Source organism: Acanthopagrus latus, chromosome 24 (genome assembly GCF_904848185.1).
Source record: "Acanthopagrus latus isolate v.2019 chromosome 24, fAcaLat1.1, whole genome shotgun sequence".
NCBI lineage: Eukaryota > Metazoa > Chordata > Actinopteri > Spariformes > Sparidae > Acanthopagrus > Acanthopagrus latus.
This window is the reverse complement of record NC_051062.1, coordinates 15739678-15763804: the sequence shown is the minus strand read 5'-3', so window position 1 is coordinate 15763804 and position 24127 is coordinate 15739678. Positions and strand designations below refer to the sequence as shown.

General features: G+C 45.5%; 1 protein-coding gene across 11 annotated transcripts in view; it reads left to right on the top strand.

Annotated features, from left to right (window-relative positions):
- Positions 1 to 20167, top strand: part of LOC119015039 (interphotoreceptor matrix proteoglycan 2-like) — a 41401-nt gene extending 21234 nt beyond the window's left edge. For 6 of the 11 annotated variants that reach the window (XM_037090615.1, XM_037090618.1, XM_037090617.1 and 3 more), the window contains 10 exons: positions 93 to 154; positions 237 to 471; positions 823 to 2630; positions 2722 to 2941; positions 5489 to 5699; positions 6061 to 6249; positions 6344 to 6578; positions 7623 to 7702; positions 8458 to 8516; positions 9402 to 11837. In XM_037090615.1, coding sequence (XP_036946510.1) covers positions 93 to 154; positions 237 to 471; positions 823 to 2630; positions 2722 to 2941; positions 5489 to 5699; positions 6061 to 6249; positions 6344 to 6578; positions 7623 to 7702; positions 8458 to 8491 — 3074 coding nt within the window. In that variant the 3' untranslated portion in view covers positions 8492 to 8516; positions 9402 to 11837. Of the gene's footprint in view, positions 1 to 92; positions 155 to 236; positions 472 to 822; positions 2631 to 2721; positions 2942 to 5488; positions 5700 to 6060; positions 6250 to 6343; positions 6579 to 7622; positions 7703 to 8457; positions 8517 to 9401; positions 11838 to 16973; positions 17641 to 19240 lie in introns of those variants that run through there. The other 5 variants (XR_005073157.1, XR_005073159.1, XR_005073158.1 and 2 more) reach the window with 5 other exon arrangements.
- The last annotated feature ends 3960 nt before the right edge of the window (positions 20168 to 24127 follow it).

Below are 24127 nucleotides of genomic sequence, written 5' to 3'. Positions count from 1 at the left end.
CTGAGATTTGGAAAGTGAAACCTCAGGAAATCTCCTCACCATGAACCACAGATGTCAGTGATTATTCTAAAAGATTTGACTCTCTTCTGCAGTGGAGAACTTGTTACCTGCTGTGAAACCTACGAGCCGACCGGCAGACGCCTTCGACAACATGGTGAGTTAAACTGAAAGAGAAGAAAAGACTAAATATTACTTTTGTTGTTAGAAACAGAAGAGACATCTGTTGACTCTTTCAGGACAACGTCCTGGCTGCAGAGAAGCCTCCCGATGCTCCGAGCCACGAGGCTGACAGCACCGACGTCTTCCTGAAGAAAGATGACTTCCTGTTTGACCCCTTCGACCAGTGGAAAGGTCCTCAGGGCGCAGCGGTGAGCGAGAACGACGTCTTCATGTTCGACGAGAGCACAGCTCCTCCACCTGCTGCTGAGTTCCCAGAGAAGACGGTCGACCTGGAGCAAGCGGCTCCAGAGAGTGAGTGAAAGTTCAATGACTGTGTTTACTATTATCAGATCATTATACGTCTCATTGTGTATGTTGGCAGATTTGCAGTTCCTTTGGTTGATGTCTTCCCGACAACACAAATCGAAGCTCCAGCATTAATTCATCAGTGAAAGTTGCCCAAAAATAAAATTATGAATACAATTTTTTTATTAATTGCTTCAACTTTGATCAAACTCAACACTTTACAGTGTGAACAACAAGTAACCATCAAGTCTTTTTGCTTTGATTTCACTGAACTTTATCCAAGTATGAACCTCATTCAGATCTCTGAGGCAATAGATCCTGGCATTAAACCTCCTCATGTGCTTTTCCGGTTCACAGATAAAGGAAATATTGAAGATGAGGGATTCCTCCTCAGTAATGCCGCAGCTGAAAAAGACGATTCCCCCCGAGGGGACCGTACGGTCACACCGGGAGGCTCTTCTGCAGCTGCCCTTCCTCCACCGGTGAAACCTCAATCAGGCTCTGAGGTCACGCTGGACGAAGGATCTGGCTCTGGTTTTTCTGGATATGGCCAGGGAGCTGATCTCTGGTCCCGGCAGCCAGCAACCTCTGATGAGACTGACTTCTACGAAGAGGGTGACGGTAGCCTGGAGGTGCTGCCGCCGCCTGATCTGGAGGACACCGAGGACGAAAATGAGGATGAGGATGCTGTTGGTGTTGAGACGGCAACCTCAGAGAAAGATTTGATTGCGATGGAAATAGAGTTCACCAGTGCTCCCCTGCTGAGGACAACCACAGTTCCTGCTGTTGAGGAATCAGTACCAGACAGAAGACTTGAGGAACCCTTCTTGGACCAGGTTTTGGTAACTCCGCACATCAGTACAGACCCTCGGTACTCCACCACTACCGAAGCACCTGTGTTCTCGCCCAAAGGCACCTTGACTGTTGAACTTTCAGTGCAAACAGTGGAGGCGTCTGGCATCTATGCCGACTACTCTTTGACTGGACCACATACCCATGCAGCCCCAGTCACAGATTCTCCTGTACCGGACGCTTGGACTCGGGAGGTTCCTGTTTTCGCAGGAGCAACTGATTCAGCAGTCAAGATTCAAGAAACCACTGAGGAGGTTAAAGTTACTACTGAAGCAGAAATCAAGCTACCAGTGGTTACAGTTCAGTCTCAATCAGAGGAAGATGTACCTGAGCAGGTGGATATTAAAATCACTGTTGCACCCGAAGTCCCTGAAGTCCCTGAAGTCCCTGATACTGATGCTTCCTCTACTGGAAAGGAACCTGAACTTGTAGAAGTCCAGGCAGTCACAGTCAAACAACCCAGCTTTGATACGATCACTGAAGAGACACCTGAACTTGAGGTAGTCACAGAAAAACAAAAACTGCTTCTGCCAGAAACTGAAGGCCGCAATGACATCGAGATTTTAGAGGAGCAACACATCGGAGCCACTGATCCTGCGAGAACAACAGCACCGGTGGTCGGCATCAGAACAGAGGATCTGGTTGTGGATGAAGTCATGGTTGCCACTACGACGACTGCCGCTCCGGTCCTCACTTCATCTGTGAGTCTGGACCACAGCAGCAGCATCGTGCTCTCACCTGAAAAAGACTCACCGTTCACTCGAGTGTCCGATTCAGCACCAGAGGACGAGGAGCCCGTTCACCACGAGCACTCAAACCATGAAGACTTTGATGAAGTTCCAGTGATTACTCCGACCTCAGATGTTCCTCATTTGACACCTTCAGAAGGTGCTCAAGCTGATGCTGAAGAAGAGTTGAAACGGGATGAAGACTTTGGAACCATGTTGACAAATACTTCTGAAAAGTTAGGAAGCGATCGGCTCCAAACAGCAACTTCTTCACTTACGGAAGTCAGAAACAACGCTCCCCTAACTGAGATCCAACCCTTTGAACACATTTTTTCTGAAGTGCCAAGTATCGACGTCAGCTTTGATGTGTTCCAGTATGGCGGCATGCCGACTGAAGGTGAGAGCAGCGGCTTCTCCAGTGGGGCTCAGGGGTCGGACCTCGACGCCCTGACATCTCCAACCCGACCCGGCAGAGCCCTGACCGTGTTCTTCAGCCTCAGGGTGACCAACATGGCGTTCTCCATGGACCTCTTCAACAAGAGCTCTCCTGAGTACAAAGCCCTGGAGCAACGGTTCTTACAGCTGGTGAGAACTGAAGTAACCTGCTGACAGTGAATAAAAACTTGTAGATTCATGTGTAATGTTTCTTACGCCTGTCTTTGTCTTCACCACGCAGCTGGTCCCGTACCTTCAATCCAACCTGAACAACTTCAAGAACCTGGAGATCCTCAACTTCAGGAACGGCAGCATTGTGGTGAACAGCAGGATGAGGTTTGGTAAGCCAGTTCCCACAGGGGTCACCAACGTGGTGTACCTCATCCTGGAGGACTTTGCGAACACCGCCTACCAGACCATGAACCTGGCCATCGACAAGTACTCGCTGGATGTCGAATCAGGTAGGACTGAAATAAAGTCGGGTTAAACTGAGACGGAGACAGAATCTGTCAGCTTTCATTCCTTTAAATAAACAGAAAATACATTTAGAGACCAAATGGACAAAAAAAAAGAAAATCAGGCAGTGGAATGTTTTTTAGCTCAATTTTGCTTCAGAACCACAAATAGTGGTCTGTACTGGAAGACTGTTAGAGAAACGGATGACCATGAAGATTCAGATTCTTTCAGTGCAGGATCTTGTGAGACCACGGTTTAGTTTTTACCCCTGCTCCTGGTTTTCCAGTACCTGGTTGCCCCTCTGATAAAAGACAACTGTCAAAATTAAGGCTTGTCACAAATGATTCATTATTCAAGAAATATCTCAGAGTGAAAGGTTTTTTTCTGAGGAAGTGTTGTTGTGTGTTTTGTTTTATAATCCGGCTGATAAGACTTTGTTTGGTGGAGTCGATAGAGCAGAAAGAGTCTGTGCTGGTCTGTAGAGTCCGACAGTGTTTTATAGTGTTGTTATCAGACCTGTGAGGACTCTGATCTAATACCTGAGATTATCTGTCTGGGAGGAAGGTGAGCAGCAGCAGCAGCAGCAGCAGCGTCAGTCACACTGACTCACTGTGATGAATCAACATGGACGCTGTTGACGTCCGTCTGTCTGAGCCCGGACTCAGTCTCACCGTCCGAGTACAAATCTGATGAACTTGACTTGAGTCTTTTCTCTCAGTACAACTTCTACTCCACTACATTCAGTTACACTTTTAGTTATCAGGCTTTTACACACAAAACACGAAGAGTTTATAAAATAAGCTATAAAGTAGAAAAATACCCAACAATGAACTCTGTAACAATATGTATTTTTACAGAATCTGCTCTTCTTTAAAACATTCTTCACAAATGTCATCACGCTTTATTAAAAGACAGTAATATTCTGAAAATATTGTGAAATAACAGAAAATAACTTCTCATCTCATTAAAACAGGTATTAATATTAAATATTGAAGATAACCTTTAGCTTTGCTTATTTTCTGGTCTTTAAATGTTTAATTAAAGACATTTACACATGAAAAACAATGAAATTACCTTTAAATATAGTTAAACACTGGTGCAATATTCAACACAGCACAGGAGTCCAGTTATTAGTGGAGTTTTACTGTGTAACTTTTTGTTCATGTGAGTAAATGTTGACAGAAACATTTATTTCTATGTTGTCACTGATTTTATCTAATTGTATAAATGTATTTAAAGCATTACACTTCCATCTGTTAAGTAAAAACAGAAATATCATCACATGTCATTCGCAGCTACAGATTCCTTGTGTTATTTTACATCAGACAGGTGAAGTCACAGTCTGTTTCTTATTCTATTAACATTTGTACATTTAATAAATACAGGAAAATACCTTTTTTAAAAATTACAGATTGTTTTAAAAGTGTAATATGACAAATATCAGTAATAAATATCAATCTATTTAATTGATGAATCAGGTTTGAAACTGTAATTAAAACTATAAAATCAGTGACGTGAACATGTCAGATACTTCTCTGTCCTCAGACCTCAACAAATGTCTCTGTTTAGTGAGTTGTTGAATTATATTTACTTTATAAACTTTGTAAGATCCTCCGATTGCCTCCATTAATTATGTCATAATGTGGCTGGAATCTGTTTTTATAATAATATGATATTCAAACACAGGTCAGTCAGTGTTTCCTGCTCTTGTCCAGCTTTTATTTTGGCGTGCAGTTTGAGACAACAGGAAGAGGCCGTCAGGTTCAACTCTGCAGAATGTGTACACCTGTATTATTCTCACCTGAGTGAGGTGTAAACTGCTTGTGTTGATTTCTGCGGCTGAGGCGAGATGTCCTGTCATTTCTGTGCTGAGCTGCAGCCGGTTAATCTGTCTGAGCCTCTCTGAGGAGCTCCTGACAGCCTGATAATCTGCAGCGTGAGTCACCGCGGTCAGGACTCACTGTGGACGCCATAATCTGCACAGCGCTGCAGACGTGTTTTCCATTGCACAAGGACGCGGTCACCACACCGAGGTCTGCACAGGCCCACTGGACCTGGACTCAACAAGTTCATCTTCAAGATCAGTCTTCAATTTAAAATCAACCAAACTTTATTTATACAGCAGCTTTCAAACAAATCAAAGTGCTAAAGTTATGAATTACCACACGTTAATTAAATAAAATTTGATATTGATAAAACACGGGAGATAATGAATAATTATCAACTCCGCCAAGCCCAAACAGTCCCCTTTGATTCAATCGGGTCTAATCCAGTATCAAATAAATCATATTTAAATCTGCTAGATTTAAACCAACCAAAAATTTAAAATGTTTTGTGTGTAAAAATCCTTTAAATTAAAATCACTAAAACTTTCAGATAAAAGTATGAAGTGACTTGAAAAGACTTCACTTGAGTACTTGAGTTCATGTATTGAGTTTCCTAAACAAACAGAAACCCTCAGCAGTTCTGTGCTGTGGACTCTCCTCCTCGTCTGGTCTTTGTCTGAATCGTCCACTTCTTCTTCTGCTGTGGTTCTGTGGTTCTGTGGACAGGTGACCGGGCCGACCCCTGTAAGTTCCAGGCCTGTAACGAGTTCTCCAGGTGCATGGTCAACCGGTGGTCGGGCGAGGCGGAGTGTGTGTGCGACGCCGGATACCTGAGTGTGGACGGTCTGCCGTGTCAGAGCGTGTGCGAGGTTCAGACCGACTTCTGCTTCAATGACGGCAAATGTGACATCATCCCTGGCCAGGGCGCCATCTGCAGGTCGGAGGAGGTTTTTATTATCAGGACATCAAAGTAGTCAGATTACTTTTACTTTTACCATACTGGTCAGGTGATTGTTTTATTCTTGCTTAGCTTTGTGTAACATCGGAATTGTTTTATGTTTCTGACTCGAAGGAAAAGTTTTAACACGAGAAACAACAACGTTAACGTTTCTTTTGTTCTCGAAGCTCATTTATCTTTATTCTGCTCTTCAAGTTTAAAAGTAAATCATCATTCAGAACTAAAACGCAGAGCTTGAATAAACAGAAACATATAAATCAACGTTAAAATTCTTTTTCCAACTCTTCTCAAAATGGCAAGTCAGTGTCTTTGGGAACTGAACCTGCGACCTTTGCCGCAGGTGTCGGGTTGGAGAGAACTGGTGGTACCGTGGCGAACACTGTGAGGAGTACGTCTCCGAGCCGCTGGTGGTGGGCATCGCCATCGCCTCTGTGGCTGGTTTCCTGATGGTGGCGGCCGGGATCATCTTCTTCCTGGCGAGGTCGCTGCGAGAGCAGTATGACGGGGAGGACACGGAGGACCCGCTCCGGTCAGAACCAGTTTTAATGTCTCTGTGATGACCAGAACAGGTTTTGCAGGTTTTAAAAAAGATCCCGATCAAACCAAAACTTTCCCTTTTCCAGACGGGGAGAAAGTGTTCCGACACTAGAGCGCGCCACCAAGTTCAACCCCATGTTCGAGAGCGACCCAGTCACCGCCCAGTACTACCGTCGCTATGACGACAACATGCCCCAGTACCCGCACCGCGTGGACCCGGACCTGCCGCTGTACAGCAGCTCCTTCAGCGCCGACGGCTCCAAAGAACTCGGAAGCGACGAGATCCAACACATCTACCAGAACACCTCGCTCTCCAGAGAGGTACTGAAACTCTCCTTAGTGACAAGAAACACATTTATCGTTTATTTTCTTTAATTCAGTGGATCAAACTCAAAGGATGGAACACAAAACTGACTACGGACAAATGAGTCGTCAGCATATAGAGGTTTGATTTAATACTGTCTGTTAGCTGAGTGTTACAAGGATCATTTGTTTAATTAATGCTCCTAATATATGTTATATAAGGCAACATGTTCTGTTCTGTGTGTGGAAGAGGCGACTCTGACCTGATATTGATGTTATATTGATATCACAGAAGATGTTTAGTGTAACGTTAATGACTGAGCCAGCTGAGCTGCTGTTGCAGGATTAAGTTCCACATAGAGCAACGCCACAGTTTCTGCTAACAGCCCAGAATAAGTAGACACGACCAACAACAGCTACAGAACGCAAAGCTCAACAGTCTGAACTCAGCTCACAAGACAGAATCGATGTTTCTGCTGCTTTACATTTGTGTTAACTTACAGATTTTGGTGTTAGTGAGGAAAACAGTAGTTACTGGGTGTAACCTTTGTTCTGTGAGTGCGTACTTTGATATTTGCCTGCATTTTATCACAGCCACAGTGAAGCACACTAAATGTTTTATCCTGAAATGTTCATGATGCTGTTGCAGAATCCATGTCGTAGTAGAATTCGGTGTAGTTTGTGGGACGACAGGCCTCTGAAATCCCTCGTACGTGGCACTACAGAACAGATCTCTTCATGAGGGTTCCTTGAGCCAAATGAGTTCTTGGAGCTGAAAGAGTCGAGAGTTCAGCTTTATTTGTCCTCCTACTTTACTTTACTTTACTCCTGCAGAGAGATTGGCTTCTGTTTCTGGATCCAGAGGAGGTGTTGAGTGAAACGACTTTGACTCTTTGGACCGTGTCTGTCGAGTGTTGTGACATGTGTTTGGCTCAGAGGTGTTTTCAGTCACAGCGGGACCTCTTCTTCTTCTTTAGTCTACAACTCGTCCACCTCTGACCTGGCAGCCCGACTGTTACATCAACATGTTTTCTGTCTCTGACCTCTGACCTCTCTGAGCAGGAGATCCAGGAGCGGCTGAGGATCATCGAGTTGTGTGCCAGGGATCAACACTTCGCTGACTTTGTGCGACAGACTCAAGTGTGAGTGTTTGAATGTCCTAACAGCAGGGGTGAAAGTTATTATTCACGCGGGGGAGGATGACGTCTGTATATAAAATACATTCTGGGCAGAGAAGAAGTGCAAGTGACACGTGAAGAACAATCTGTAATAAAAGAAAACAACACAGAGCCTAAAGAACTCCTGAGTGACAACACTGAACATAGTGACACGATGGTGATACTCACATCTAAAATAATGTAACCACAATAATAATGGTTATATATTATATATGTATATATTTTAATAACTGTCATGTATACATGGTTTTAATTAATACAAACTAAATATAAAAGAATTCAGTGCTGAAGATTATTTCACAGAATAATCACAGTTTGGGCGTTTCAGCACCAGTCAGACAAATATTCATCTGATATTTACCTAAAAGAAGCTTCGCCCCAAAACTGCAGCAGCTTCAGAACCACCTGAGTCCTTTTCAACAGAATCAGTCCGATGAGTGATGTGTTAAAAACGGTCCTGTGTTGGTGGAAACAGTTAAAAATAGCTCAAAATTCTGGACCGGGTCCAGCAGCAGCATCAGATAACCAAACAAACAGCATGCTGACCTGAAATCTGTGGAAACATGCAAACTGAACCCTCCTTCCTCTCTCTCGTCTGTTTATGTTTGGACTTTTTAATTTGGAGTTTTTTGTGGTTTGGATGTCGTCTGGTTGGACCACATCACTCAGCAGCCACAAACCACCAAACTAATCCAATTTTCTCTGGTTGTGTGGAGCAGATTCCTGGAGAGGAGAGGAAGCTCGACCACATAACAAGTCCAGCGCCGGTCACCTCCAGGTACTGATGTGTCTCGTTCCTCTTCTTCATGTTTTATGTCTTTGTGAGGACGAACTGTGACTCAGACTCTGCTCCAAAACATTAAAGAAACTGCATCACTCCAGTTTCAACTTACATGGAAAACACTGTCAAGTCTAATGTGTCTTTTTAAAAGATCGAAAGCAGCTGGAGACACGAGTTCTGGAAACATTTGACCCAAAACTGAATTCATGCTCTAGTAATTTTTGAGATTTTGTTCTATTTTGCTTCCATCACGTGTCTTCTGTCAGACGAGTGGCAAGAAAATGTTCAAAATACAGCAAAAGGATTTTGTCCGTTAGCTTTAGATCATAAGCCTCTGTCTGTTAGCTTCTGTCTGTTAGCTTCTGTTAGCCTCTGTCTGTTAGCCTCTGTCTGTTAGCTTCTGTCTGTTAGCTTCTGTTAGCCTCTGTCTGTTAGCCTCTGTCTGTTAGCTTCTGTCTGTTAGCTTCTGTTAGCCTCTGTCTGTTAGCCTCTGTCTGTTAGCTTCTGTCTGTTAGCTTCTGTTAGCCTCTGTCTGTTAGCCTCTGTCTGTTAGCCTCTGTCTGTTAGCTTCTGTCTGTTAGCTTCTGTTAGCCTCTGTCTGTTAGCATCTGTTAGCCTCTGTCTGTTAGCATCTGTCTGTTAGCCTCTGTCTGTTAGCATCTGTTAGCCTCTGTCTGTTAGCATCTGTCTGTTAGCCTCTGTCTGTTAGCTTCTGTCTGTTAGCTTCTGTTAGCCTCTGTCTGTTAGCATCTGTTAGCCTCTGTCTGTTAGCATCTGTCTGTTAGCATCTGTTAGCTTCTGTCTGTTAGCTTCTGTTAGCCTCTGTCTGTTAGCTTCTGTTAGCCTGAAGGTTTTGTCTAACGTCCAGCTGCGTCTCCACAGAAACCTGCCTTCGTCTCTGATTGGTTGAAGGAAGAGGAGTTCGTCTTCTGTTGCCTCGCTGCTTCTGATTGACTGGATGTTAAGGTGACGACAAAACTTTTGGGACTTTACATTCCGAGAACACTTCCTGTTGGATTGATCGCCTGTTCAAAACTCCTGAACTGAACTTTGACCTCTGTATGGTCACCTCTTCTTCTCACCTTTACCTTTCATTTCCACCTGTAAATACTGTGCTGTTTTTATTTCATTTCATTTTATTTCATTTTATTTTATTTTGGAGAAACACTTCACTCTCCTTTTTCACTCTGGATATGTCACTGCACCGTACCTCTGTCTTACACTTTCAAACCGATTTCATGGCTTTCACCTTTAGCTTCAACACAAAGCTTCTGTTTGCGTCCTGACCGAAGGACACGATGTGATTTCACTGTGTTGGTGTTGCACCAGGACGTCATGGTGAACCTTGTGAAAGGGTCTGTTTCCTGAAGGTAATCAAGTGTTTTTGAAAGCAGACTAACTGTGAATAATAAGTGATGCGATGACGTTCCCGGAGCATGACAACCCACAAAAAACACGTTGCTGATAGTTTGTTGGTTCTGAATGTTTGTGTGTTTTCGGGACGCTCCTCCCCATCAGTGCCTTCGCAGCTCCGTCAGCTCTTTTGGAATACGATGTGCAGATCTGGGAGCCCTCGACGTCAATGACCCGGCTCATGAAGCTATCGATCAGCTGTGTTTCACACCGATGTTTACATGACAACCACTGCTGGACTGTGAGCTGATGTGTTTGACATGTGTAGCCTGTCAGTGTCCTCCCTGCGAGTCCACTGATGTTGGACACGCTGACCACAGTTTCAGAGTCGTCTTTAAAAAGCTGCGATGAACAGAATTCTTCAGAATGCTGTCAGCAAGTCCAACAACTGAACATACCTTTGCTTATCGTTATCCACACGACCGGAGACTTCAGTGTGAGCAAGATGTCTTGTTTGTGTTGTTTACGCACTGATCTTAATCGTGCACAACATAATCATGTTTGCAGATTTTTATTTATACATATCTTGAAATTTTAAAGAAATCCTCAAACTTTAATACTGGGCTTCAAATATCACATTAGACTTGGACCAGATACCTCGATATTGATACTGTGACAATATCGTAGGGAAGATTTTTGATACTTTGACAAAATCTGAACAGAATAGGAACCAATAAATGTTCCTAAATCTGACAAACTGGACCTTTATTTCATCTTTCTCAGGTGTTCCTGAGGGCAGGATAGTTGGTCTTCTGCGGTTATGTTTACATAAGATATTAACTTGTGAGAATAAAATTAAAATCACTTTTAGAACGTGTTTCCAACTTCTTTATGGGGACGTAAAATAATATCACAATACAGGATATACATCTCAATACTTTTTATCTTCTCTTGAACCAGACAACAGAATCAAACGATACTGATATTGTGACGGTATAGCAGCGATGATTGATTGTTCTTTCACTATTTGAACCAACACTGGATCTTTAAGTGTTTTCTGCTACACACCAACATTTCTGTTGTGTGTTCCTCGGATCAGGATTCTCAGTCTGATGTTTTGCACATTGGGCGTTTCATGCTTTCATGTAGGGCCGCAACATAATTGTACAGTATTTTGAGGCTAAATCACGATAAATATCTTGATGTTTTGAAATCTCTAACATGCTTCATAAACACTCAGACTGGGTGACAGTCTCAAATATCGATGATTTCGATGTTGAGACAATATTCTACTAATGGCTTGTTACTTTAACAATATATGAACACAGTGAGAAGCAGTAAATCCCCTGAAATCATGTCTCCATGGTGTTCCACAGGGCAAGATTCTCAGCCGTGTGTTCTTCTGTTTTTAAAGCTAAAGCTTCGTCCTTTGATATTATCTCAGTACTTTACAGTGAAAAACAGGAGAAGACAACACTTGTGTCCTGTCACCATATAACCAGGCTGAACTGCCATGTTTTATATCCCAGAGCTAAAGACAACCCAAAACCACAAAACATCTACAGGACACTTGATCAGTGTGTTTATAATAACTTGAATTTTCTTGGATTGTTGAATTTACTTGAAAAGTTTTGACCTAAACTCCACCATCTTGATTGTAGATGACATAGTAGACGGACAGCTGATATGTTTTGTGTTGTTTGGATGTTGAATGTCTGTTTTCCCTCCGCGACACTTTCAATCAACAGAATCTCACTTCTTTTAAAATCCACACGTCAGAGCTAAGCAGCCATTTCCCTCACGTTGATCTCTGGTCCGTTGTCGTTGTATCAGTGTTTTGTATTGTGTTTTCTATGCTGTATGTGCGACTATAGAGCAGAGGCGATAACAAACACCTTGATGTGTTAGTACGAGCTGGCACTGTCACATTTTTCTAAAATAAAATTGCTATTTTTTACAGAATCATCCGACCGAGTTAGACAGTTTTATTCATTAGTCGTTATAAATAGAAACCCCCAACATCTCTACATGGAGTGAGTCAGCGAGGGGGAGCAACAGCAGCAAAGCATCATGGGTATTGTAGTATAAAGTGTCATCTGAGCTTTCAGTCGCTGCTGCTCCTCCTCGCTACATGTTTATTTCCACTGTGATGATGATGGTGTTTCCACAGTCCGCTGGACGGAAAGTTCGTTTCAACAGTTAGAAACTTTCAGCTGGTTCATGTCAAACGTGTGAAAACCTGAATCTGCTCCTCCTCCTCCTCCTGCTCCTCCTCCCCCTGCTCCTCCTGCTCCTCCTCCTCCCCCTGCTCCTCCTGCTCCTCCTCCCCCTGCTCCTCCTGCTCCTCCTGCTCCTCCTCCTCCTCCTGCTCCTCCTCCTCCCCCCTCTGCTCCCCCTCCTCCTCCTCCCCCTGCTCCTCCTGCTCCTCCTCCCCCTGCTCCTCCTGCTCCTCCTCCTCCTGCTCCTCCTCCCCCTGCTCCTCCTGCTCCTCCTCCTCCTCCTCCTCCTCCCCCTGCTCCTCCTGCTCCTCCTCCCCCTGCTCCTCCTGCTCCTCCTGCTCCTCCTCCTCCTCCTGCTCCTCCTCCTCCCCCTGCTCCTCCTGCTCCTCCTCCTCCTCCTGCTCCTCCTCCTGCTCCTCCTCCTGCACTCCTCCTCCTCCTCCCCCCTCTGCTCCTCCTCCTCCCCCTCTGCTCCTCTCCTCCTCTCCCCCCCCCCTCTGCTCCTCCTCCTCCCCCTCTGCTCCTCCTCCTCCCCCTCTGCTCCTCCTCCTCCTCCTCCCCCCTCCCCCCCCTCTGCTCCTCCTCCTCCCCCCTCTGCTCCTCCTCCTCCCCCCTCTGCTCCTCCTCCTCCCCCTCCTCCCCCCTCTGCTCCTCCTCCTCCTCCTCCCCCTCCCCCCCCTCTGCTCCTCCTCCTCCCCCTCCTCCCCCCTCTGCTCCTCCTCCTCCTCCTCCCCCTCCCCCCCCCTCTGCTCCTCCTCCTCCCCCTCTGCTCCTCCTCCTCCCCCTCCTCCCCCCTCTGCTCCTCCTCCTCCCTCCTCTGCTCCTCCTCCTCCCCCTCCTCCCCCCTCTGCTCCTCCTCCTCCCTCCTCTGCTCCTCCCCCTCCCCCTGCTCCTCCTCCTCCCCCCTCTGCTCCTCCTCCTCCTCCCCCTCCTCCCCCCTCTGCTCCTCCTCCTCCCCCCTCTGCCCCTCCTCCTCCTCCTCCTCCTCCTCCAGCTCCTCCACCTGCCCCCACTGCTCCTCCTCCTCCTCCCCCCCCCCCCCCCCCTCTGCTCCTCCTCCTCCCCCCTATGCACCTCCCCCTCCCCCTGCTCCTCCTCAGGTCTATCTTTGGGTTTTTCCACAGTTTGCTTTAGTTTTGAAGGAAAGGATTCGCTGCTCGTTTTCGCTCCGTTTCTTCTTTCTGTTTCTGGTGTTTGACAGAGTAAATGATGCTGCAGGACGTCTGTCCGCTTTTAGTTTCATGACCTCAGCATCGTTTCTTCTGCTGAGCTGAATGAAACTTCAGTGTCAGTCTCATTCTGACATGAACCGGTCCTGTGCAGCAGAAACATGATCCGAGTGTCACTGATGAACCTGAGCACACCTGACGACTCGCTGCTGTTACACAACAGCTCAAACATTCCTCGTTAGCAGGCGATGAAAATACAGAAATGTGTTCTGTCATCAGCTCGTCATGTCTGTCAACACACACACACACACACACACACACACACACACACACACACACACACACAGTAAACAGAAATCATGTGGTGAAGAGAGGATTAATCTAAAAAACAGATCTGACTGCATGTAAGTTTATGATAAACGTGTTTGCTCTGACATCATCAGAGGTTTCCAGGCTCCCTGTGGAGCTTCAGGCCTTCAGGCTGCTGCTGTCAGAGGTTCATCATCTAAACACCACTAAATAAATATTCAACAGACGTGACCGATTGATTTAATTCATTTTATTGTTTATTTTTGGCCATCTTTGATAGCGTTGAATCTGTTGGACCTGTTGGATCATATAAACGTATGTTTTGCTGCTGTTGCTGAATATTAAGCTGCATGGAGGTAAAACCTGAATCCCACAAACGAACTGAGTCTGATCTAAGTTAGTGTGAGCTGAGAGTTGAAGCGGGTCGGACCAGTGTTTGCTTTGACCCACGTTGAGTTAACAGTCTGAAACTCTATAATTCAGAACTACATTGAAGAAAAGAGTGTTTTTGCTCCAGGTGTCTCAGTTTGATGTGTCCAGGCTGTTGAGCGTTCTGAGCGGAGCGTGTGGAGGTAACCTGAGGCCGACCGCCTCCGCTTCACCTTTTTATGGAGCTCATTGGTGTTTTAATTGACGCTGAGTTGAACACCTTTCAATAACCTTTACTGAGGAAGTTATAAAAGTCGACATTTCCTGTCAGACCGGCTGCCAGCCACGCACACGACGTCCTCAACAGACTTTTATTTTGGAGACTGAGGAGACAAAACGCAGCAGGAAGACAAAATAAAAGCACCACAAGTTTATTTTCATTTCCAGCTCCTCGCTCTCTTCTTCTGGCCTTCTGGTTTGAATGATTCTGATTGGACAACTGCTCTCAGCTGCCTCCAGTCCGCTGTGAGGCCCTGGTGAACCCCAGAACTGAACCTGTCCAGGAGCCGGTCCAGGATCCGGTCCAGGATCTGAGCCGGGCCAAAAATATTATTACATAAACAATGTCCCCACTGTAAGAAATGAACTCTATCCCCACTGTAAGAAATAATGGGTGGTTTGGCTCTCTGAATTTGCTCTGATCCAAAAAAATCAACAAAAAGTGAAAATCTGCAGATAAAGAAGTCAGAATTTCCCATCATGCACTGTTCTACCATCCGACTCTTCTGTTGCTTGTTGACTTCCTTCTTTTCATTTGACTGTTTCCTGCATCACCCGCCGACCTCTGACCTCTGTGTCTGAGTCTGAGCCCTTCTCACCATCAGATCCTCCCTCTCGGATCTTCAGACTGTTACGATTCATCTCACATGGTCAGGTCGAACTGATGCTGGAGGAGTGAAGGATTCTGGGACGTCATCATTGACTGACTCTCAGTGTGACGAACTGACCTGCAGCTCGTAAATCTGCAGCTAATCTGCCGTTGGTGAGACCAGCTGAAGTAAAAGTGAGCTGTGAGTGAAGCCACAGGAAACCCGGCCTCAGCAGCTGACAGTTAAATCAGCTCATGAAGAATCGGCGGCTCGTTTCAGGCTGAGTTATGGATCAGCACGTTTGTTTTGTTTGGCGGCGGCGCTGCGGTGAAGCCAGCGATGACGCTGCACTCACAGACCGACCAAGTTGTTTTATGACTCGTACAGACGGTTTCTGCAGTCGATGATCACAAACTGACGTTACAGCAGAGTTTCAACTCCTTTAACGCGATTCAGCTTCAGTTCTCAGACGCTGAACTTGAACATCATCATATTCAGTCTTTGATCACATAGTTCTGAATCAGAACATCAGGACAGACAGGAAGTAGCATCTGTTCAGCCACTGTTGTTCTTTTGTTCTCAGGCCGATGAGCTGACACTCATGAACTCATGATTCCACTTTCAAAACAAGGATATCTTGTTTGAAATGTAATGAAATGACTCCAACATGTTTCATTTACAATATTCGGATATTTTCCAACAAGCAGTTCATAAATAGCAGCTGATTTCTTCAATATCTTTCCAGGAAACTCCTGGAAAACAGTTTTTGTCGTTTCAGCAGATCGGTCTGACATTATGAGAATTTCCAAGCTATTCTTGATTCTGAAGTTTAATTTTATGGGCGCCGTAAACTGTATAGTAATTAACATTTAGGAATAATTATTCCAGATATGGACTGATCTGCAGTCTGCAGACTGATCTAGAGTTGGACAGAATCTTTCAGCTTTAAGGACAAATTTCAAAATACTGAATCTAAAGAAATGTTTAAGTTTTAATGTGTTGTGGTGACAGAACTTGATCTCTGGTCGGGTTTAGGCACAAAAACCACTTGGTTAGTGTTTGGAACCATCATGGTCGGGCTACGACCCCCAAAGCAAAAACGTCTTTGTTGGTCCAGTGGAGCCAGAATGAAGGTTTCTGGTCTCCAGGTGACGTTCTTACAGGGTTCAACATTAAAGTTTTTACAGTGTAGTTTTAGACATCTTTTTGATTTCAGTCCCGACATCTGAAGAACATCTTGTGGTTCAAAATTAAGGTTTTTCTGGCGGCCGAATGAGGCGTGCTCTTTACCTGGAGAGCAACACCATGTTGTGATCATCCCACCGTCATCCGGTCGATGAACAGCTCTCCAGGTAAAGTACGCACCTCGTGCAGCCTGCTCAGGTTGAGGTTGAGGGTCTGAATCCTGGCTGTAGTTTCTGCTGTATGAAGTCTGACCGTTCATTTAAATGTTCCTCCTGAACTCCACTGGACGTCTTTTAAACATCGTCAAAGTCGTTGAACTGACGTCTGTTGGACATGTTTTTGCTCAGTGGGTTCTGGTTCTGTTGCCTTTAAACGGGTCTTTTCAGCCAGAACGCCTCTTTAAAACAGCCACTGTTATCACTGTAAGCAGGTCTATCCAGTGGTTTTATTCTGTCTCCTGGGCTGCAGAGCGGCGGTAGAGTCAGCCGATGTGGGATCAAGAACTAGTGTTGTTACTCTGAACCCTGAGGGACTGAACGAGCTGGATTCCTTACAGATGTGTGTTGGTCTCAAACAAACTGCCCTCGTCTCGTGCTGAGCAGAAACTGAAGCTGACGGTGAAGTTAAAGGTAAAGGTTTTGTTTACAGCTTCACAAAGACACTGACGTGGACCGGCGCTGTGAGAACAGATCGTTTCCAGGAGGAGGCTGGAGAAGCTCAGGTCCAGGCTGGTTTGGGTTCAGCAGGTGCCTCTGTGAAAAGTTATCTCCCAGCGACTGGAGAGTCTGTGGACTTGGCCATGAGGGGCTTTAATGGGAAACACAGTCCTCAGCGAGAACAAGTGCCCCTCTGATTGTTCCCCCGCTCGGTCTGGATCCAGACTTCCTGTCAGAGGCCGTCAGCTTCAGTTGCATAACAGCTTCACAAAAAGGTCTTAAATCGGTGAAGTGTTTTTGTGTTTCTCTCTTCGATGGATTTCAGCTGATGGGACGCGTGTTACGTTTCATGTGCCGGGCAGACGCACAACTGAGGGATTGAATTCCAGTTTGACGTCACTGAAGACTGAACAGGTGACGTCTGGATCACCTGAGACCGTCAGGAGCTTTAATGAAGATGACTGCAGAGTTCAGAGGTCACAGGCGAGTTACCTGAACCGTTATGTCACACTGTAAAAAATGCCTCACGTATTCCTAAAACGGGTTTAGTTTGCCAAACGTAAAGCCTGGCCCAGCTTTTAATGAAGCGACACCTTGCTGTTTAACAGTGCAGTCGTCCAGAGGGCTGCTGGCTGGTTTACTTTACACAGTCCAGCTTCCCTGAGCTGCACTGTCACATCATACTGTAAAAAATGCCTCCAGTATTCTTTAAAACGGGTTTAGTTTTTCACAGTGCAGATTTTATTTGCACTAAACTTTGAGAATACTTAGTTTTTTAGCACTTTTGAGGCTGTTTTGGAAAACCAAAGTTGGTTATTTTGACTTTTTACAGTTATTTAATCCTCTGTCAGGGATTCAAAGACATAATCTGTTATGAGTTATGAGTTTTCTCCTCTTGGTACGTTCAAGAAACAAATCTGAGCCAGGATTGTAAAATTAGCAACAGAAACAAATCTATCTGGTATTTTGGGGGGATTTCCTTGAATTCTGGGAGAGCTGGTCTTATTTGTGTCTCTCAGCAGCAGCTGAAGAGGAGGATTAATCTGCTCTCTCCTCCGCCGGCCTCACAGAGCTCCTCTTCATGTAAGCTGGCATGGAAAATAAGCCGTCCTCTTCTCCGCTCTGCTTTCCAAACCCGAGACGTTCCAAGTGGGGGAGCTGACATGGTGGCGCTGCGCCGGCACAGGCGACATCTGCAAACACTTTCCAAATCACCGCTGCAGCTGAGCAGAAGAAGGAAAAGAACAAAAAAAGAACAGTTCTGATGTGAGTCTTGGACGAGTCGTATCGTCCGTCTGCAGAGGAGCTCCATTAAGATCAGCTCGTGTTGCCAAAGTCAAGATGATGACAGCGAGTTTCATCGGGTGAAACGTGGCTCAAGTATCATTAACACCGTAATGTTTCTACCAGAGAAGTTTGATGAGAGGTGAGCGTACCTGAAGTGTCCCTCCACATCTCACCGTTCTACCTCATCTGGTTACAGGCTTCTTCTTGGAAATCCAGATTAAAAACTGAGGTGACATCTTCCTGCTAGAGCTGGTCGGTCAGTCGGTTGGTCAGCAGGATTACAAACTACTGAACAGTAGGTTCTTGGCCCAGGATAGACTCATTACCTTCTGGTGCTGATCCAGATTAAAGGACAGATGCAGGAATTGGTTCTGACTGTCTTTGATTCTGTGAGATCAGACATTTTCCAACAGTTTGGTTTGTTTCTTAGTGGATGTAACTTGTGAGCCATATTTACAGCGTGGCTACAATTAGATCCTGATCCAAATGCAAATCTGGACCTAACAGATCGTATTGTTGGTGTTGTAGTAGGCTTAACTTTGAGGGCGGCTGTTGGGCCTTGGTAGAGGTTTGCAGTCTACTGAATGCCAGGGTTAGGGTTAGGGTTAATGTTAGCTCTAGTTGAGCTTGCAGCAGCTGCACACTGGTGCAACAAAATGAAGCACAAAGCTTCAGATTTACATCAACTCTCCTCAGGGTCCAACAGAAGTCCTGATTTATTTGGAAAACTTTTTTGCAGTAAATTTTCTCAGAGCGACAAATAAATGGAAGCTTCTCTCTGATCTCAGGAGGTTCGTGTCCTCTGGAGTTCCTGTACTCTGTATCATGAACGAATACAGAATCCAGTGTGATTAATTACCTGGAAGGACGGATGAGGTGTCAATGTTCAGTGTCATAGTTTGAAGCTAAACTTGGGTTTTATTTTTATTGTTTTATTAATCTTATCAGAAATGTGTAGGGAACAAACCATCATCAACATTCAGATCATCTAATGAAGTTCAGAGTCAACGTGAGCACACCTGGAGCGTCACTGACAAACCTTCACACCACAGGAAATATAAGTACAGTAGGTCATAGTTGGCTGCTGCAACAGAGTTCTGTTGATCATTTCTCCGTTAGTCTTCCAGATAAGTTGGGTTAACCTCAAAAACCAGCTCATCTCCAGCTCGTGGACCTGTTGTCATCATTTCCCTCGCCTCTTTGCCAGTTTCCCAGCAGCCCCTGAACGCTGCACAGGCGAGGACTGAAGAACTCTTTGTGTTTTTAACTTTCCTCTTTCTGTCTCGTCTGTCGTTTCATCTGAAGCCCCTCCAGCCTCCCCACAGAAATCCTGCACAGGTCCTGGCTCCAGGCCCGCAGACTCCACACGTGTCTCCAGGAATCCGTTCAAGGCGTTCGGAAAGAAATACCAAACAATCACTCTGCTGATTACCTCATTACCCAGCAGCCACCTGAGAGCCGGAGGAGGCGGCTGGCATGGAGCGTCCTCGAGCGCTGATACTTCCTGACAGTTAGCTCATGCAATGAAACGATACCAGCGTTCGCACCACAAAAGAACAGGTGGAGGTGAAACTGAAGGTCACCGTCCGGACCTGATTTGGTGGTCAGTAGTTCTAGAAAGGTGTCGAAGAAACAGGCGGAATTTCTGTGAAATCTGTGTGTTTAGATAAGAAGTTAGACTCGGTCTGCATGTTTAGCCTAGCTTAGCACAAAAGAGGCAATAAGGCCTCTGATTTAAACGCTGTAATTTGTTAGCCCGCAGGCTAGTTACCCATCTATCCAAGAGTGGGATTTGGAGTTAGCTCCAAAGCTAAGTGCTAACCACCTTTTAAAATCTTGTTTTCTGTTTACTAAACCAGATAAAACCCGTCAGTCTGCAGCTTCAGCGTCGCTGGCTGCAGGATTTAAAGACGCTCAAACAGAAAAGAAAAAACAGACGTTTAACTGTCAGATTGAGTCCAGATGAAGCTCGTTAGTCAGGGGTCGTTACATGGATCAATTTGATGGGTATTTTCAGATTATTAAGCCTGTAAACTGCACAAAAGGTAATAAAAATCTATTAATTATTGTAATAATGTGTCATTTAAATAATGAGAAATCCCCTAAATCCCTCCCTGGGTTTATTGTGCATAATTAATCCTGATTTCATGGATAAATTAAGGGGATTTAGGGGATAAGATAATCTGCTTTTGCTTATATTCATTGTTACGTATTAAAAAAGTTGTTTTTGGAGATTTCTGCTGGTTTGAAGTCTTTTCTGTGTCTGTCTTCATGCTGCCTGACGGCCTGACGGCAGACAAAGGCGTCATTGTACGAGTCAAAGAGAAGCAGAGTGACGGAGGTTATATAAGCAGCGCTGGGTTTTCTCCTCTGGCTTCAGCGCTCATCACCGTGATGCGATGCAGGTGGCGCGTGGGCTCTGGCACGCCGCATCAACGCCGGTGCTTTGGCCAGGAGAGACATGTGATTGGTTTAAGAGCCCCCTGTTCCCGGGAACAGCTCGGCCTATCAGCTGACAGGATGGAGATACACTCTAAAAGATGGAAATATGACATTTTGAACTTCATTCAAGTGAAGAAGTTTTCTGTCAACAAGCTTCTTCAGAATTGAATGTGTACAGTAAGTTGGCTGCTGCTCAGGGATCATCAGCAGTTACAGGTTTAATTGAAGAAGTTGGGCTGCAGATTTTATTTTAAGCTTCGAGCCTTTGATAGTATTAAATTGGTGAAGTGTTTTTGTACTTCAGTCTGAATGTGAGGCTGAATACTTCCATGATGGCGTCATCTTGCAGTGCCGTGCAGTAGAGCCCGCTGATGTGTTTTAATATGAAGGCTGGTGTGTTTTATTGTGAAGGCCGGTGAGTTTGCTGGCCGGTGTGGCTGCACGGTGACAGTAAAGGTCAGGAGTCGGAGCGAGGAGCTGGCAGCTCTCCGCCTGCACAGACGCTGGAAACAAACTGCTGCTGGCGCTCAAAGAACAGCTGCATTGTTTCAGTGTGTTCATGCTGGAGGAGGAAAATGCTGCTGGAGGTGTGAATGTTTGTGTTCTTTAACCCGCTGGGCCGCTCAGAACTACACGCCTCCCGTTTTCTATCAACGTTGGTTTTGTGCTGAACAGTGAATCAGTGACCTGATGGAGTTTAATAGCCTCCATGTCCTGGATATGGTTTCTAAAATACCAAGAAGTGACACTTCTGACAACATTATGAGAGTTTTAACAGAATTAATAATAATACTTTCATCTCAGAGCGCATGAGATAAAATAATGAATTCAATTTCTGAGCTGTGAAAATATCAGATAACATTGAAACTGGACCAGCTTGGATGGTTGGTTGAAAAACGAAAACAACGTCATCACAGAGATCCAACCAGTGGGCGAGCTGAGAAACACCAGAAGTGATGAGACAGATTTGTGTCACGCTGCATCATGTGGATTCAAAGAGCTAAACTGGTTTAAAGTCCAGAGTGCAGGAGAGTGCAGCACCAAGAGAAACTGTCCTGAGCTCGTCACTCTGACTTTTGTCTTTGTGAAGAGTCCAACAGCTGCGAACAACAAGCTTCAACACGCCGCTCGCCACAGTCAGCGCTGAAGCTGCTCGCAGGCTGTCAGAGTTCCCTCATCTGTTGTTCCGCCCGCCTGCGTTCATGCAGCTCCACGCCTCGTCCTGTAAAAACTTAAACGCTCCCACATCAGACGGCGCCGAGGCTCGCCGGGCCGCGCTCATTAACAACGCTGCCTCAGCCTCAGGCGCTCTCCTAACTCTGCTAATATGGCTAACGAAGCTAACATGTTGTTGACATCCTACGGCCAGTTAAAAGTCAAATCCAACAGAAAACTCAGCTTTAATAGCAAACAAAGAGAAATCTGCTGATAATAAAGTCATGGTGTTTCTGTGACATGAGCTCACTGTCCAGGTGTGACGTGACGCAGGTAGTTTCTCAGCATGCTAACACGTTAAACTGGGTTGGTGAGCATGTCGGCACTGTCACTGTGAGCCCACTGATGCTCAGCGTTACATACAGATGGCGTCGTCTGTCCACGTTGTTATAAAGCCTCCATGTAAAGGAACAGTGCCACCAGAAACTGTGGAGGGAAAGTTGAGCCAACAGTTCAAACGAGTCGACCAACAGCCGAAAGCACCAAAGAGTTAGTTACTGTGTTGGATGGTTGATTACAGTGAAGATTAGTGTTGTTAGCATGACTGACAGCTGCTACTTTAGATATTAAAAGTTAAACTTTGTTTTGTTTGTCTTGGCTTCTCTTCCGTTCGACTGTTCAGTTTCTGGCCGTGATGCATCTGTCAGCTTTCCATTTTTAGAAACCTGATTTGTGGCTCAGCTCTTCTGTCAATAAGCTTTTTTTCTTCCTCTGCATCAGCTGCTGTTTGGCAGCACCGCGACTCCATCCGGTCGCATGTAACAGCACGTGTTGGACCGACTGCATCCACAGAGTCCAGGACCAGCGTTCAGGTTTTCCCTCCAGCCCTCCTCCTCCTCCTCCTCCTCCTCTTCATCATCCCTCTATTCAACTCGCTCCAACACGGAGAAAACATGTCAGTGGTTTTGGCTCAGCGGCCGTTCCCAGCATGCACGTGTGAAGCGAGCGGATGTGTTGTGATGCGGGTGTGTGTGTGTGTGTGTGTGTGTGTGTGTGTGTGTGTGTGTGTGTGTGTGTATTTGGCGTTTCATTCTTCCCTTCATGCTCCAGTCCAGCAGCAGTCGGGCCACCGAGGACGCTCTGATTTCACAAACTCTTCTGCAGCACGTGGAGAAAAACCCTCAGTGACCCAAACACAGTAACACACTGCTGTTGCTGGGTAATCACAGTGTGTGTGTGTGTGTTAACAGACTGACTGTCACTTGTTGAGTTTGTGTGTGTGTTGATTTACATTCTTTTCATTCCTGCCGGTCCTGAACACGTTTGACTCCCAGCTGCAGCGTTTTATCACCAGAACTTTAACTGTTGAATCATAACGGTAATCATAAAAACACATGTGGTCGTAATTATACACGCAGCAACGCAAGACTGTAAAAACTGCATTACTTGATATAGTCATGATAACTGGACATATTTACACACTCTCAGATCACTAAACGGGCCGGCCGGACTCAGGTCCTGGTTCAGGTCCAGGTTCAGGTTCTGGTGTTCAAAGCAAGTTTATAGACCGCAGAGACACAAAACAACCACAGAGACCACAAACTCATGCAGATGCTAACAGTCTATCCAAAATGAACACAGTGATGTAAACAAGACACAAAACGACAACAAAGAGGCACAAAAAACCATGAAAAGACACAAAACAACCAGAGCTTGTGTCGTGTTTGTGTTTGCTTTGCTCCGGAAACGATGAGTGATAACTGGCAAACACAAAGAACATGTTGTGAGACATGTTGTGAGACATGTTGTGAGACAGGCTGTGAGACATGTTGTGAGACATGTTGTGAGACATGCTGTGAGACATGTTGTGAGACATGTTGTGAGACATGTTGTGAGACAGGCTGTGAGACATGTTGTGAGACATGTTGTGAGACATGTTGTGAGACATGTTGTGAGACAGGCTGTGGGACAGGCTGTGAGACATGTTGTGAGACATGTTGTGAGACATGTTGTGAGACAGGCTGTGGGACATGTTGTGAGACATGTTGTGAGACATGTTGTGAGACATGTTGTGAGACAGGCTGTGAGACATGTTGTGAGACATGTTGTGAGACATGTTGTGAGACAGGCTGTGAGACATGTTGTGAGACATGTTGTGAGACATGTTGTGAGACATGTTGTGAGACAGGCTGTGAGACATGTTGTGAGACAGGCTGTGAGACATGTTGTGAGACATGTTGTGAGACATGTTGTGAGACATGTTGTGAGACATGTTGTGAGACAGGCTGTGAGACATGTTGTGAGACAGGCTGTGAGACATGTTGTGAGACAGGCTGTGAGACATGTTGTGAGACATGTTGTGAGACATGTTGTGAGACATGTTGTGAGACAGGCTGTTAGACATGTTGTGAGACATGTTGTGAGACATGTTGTGAGACATGTTGTGAGACATGTTGTGAGACATGTTGGCTGAGTCATGGAATATTAATTTCAGTGTTTGCTGGCTGTTAAAACTTGTGTCAGTCTTCTGGTCAGAGTTTCTTCTCTCTGCTGGCAAACATCTGGACGACTGAGTCCTAAAAGTGTCAAACAACC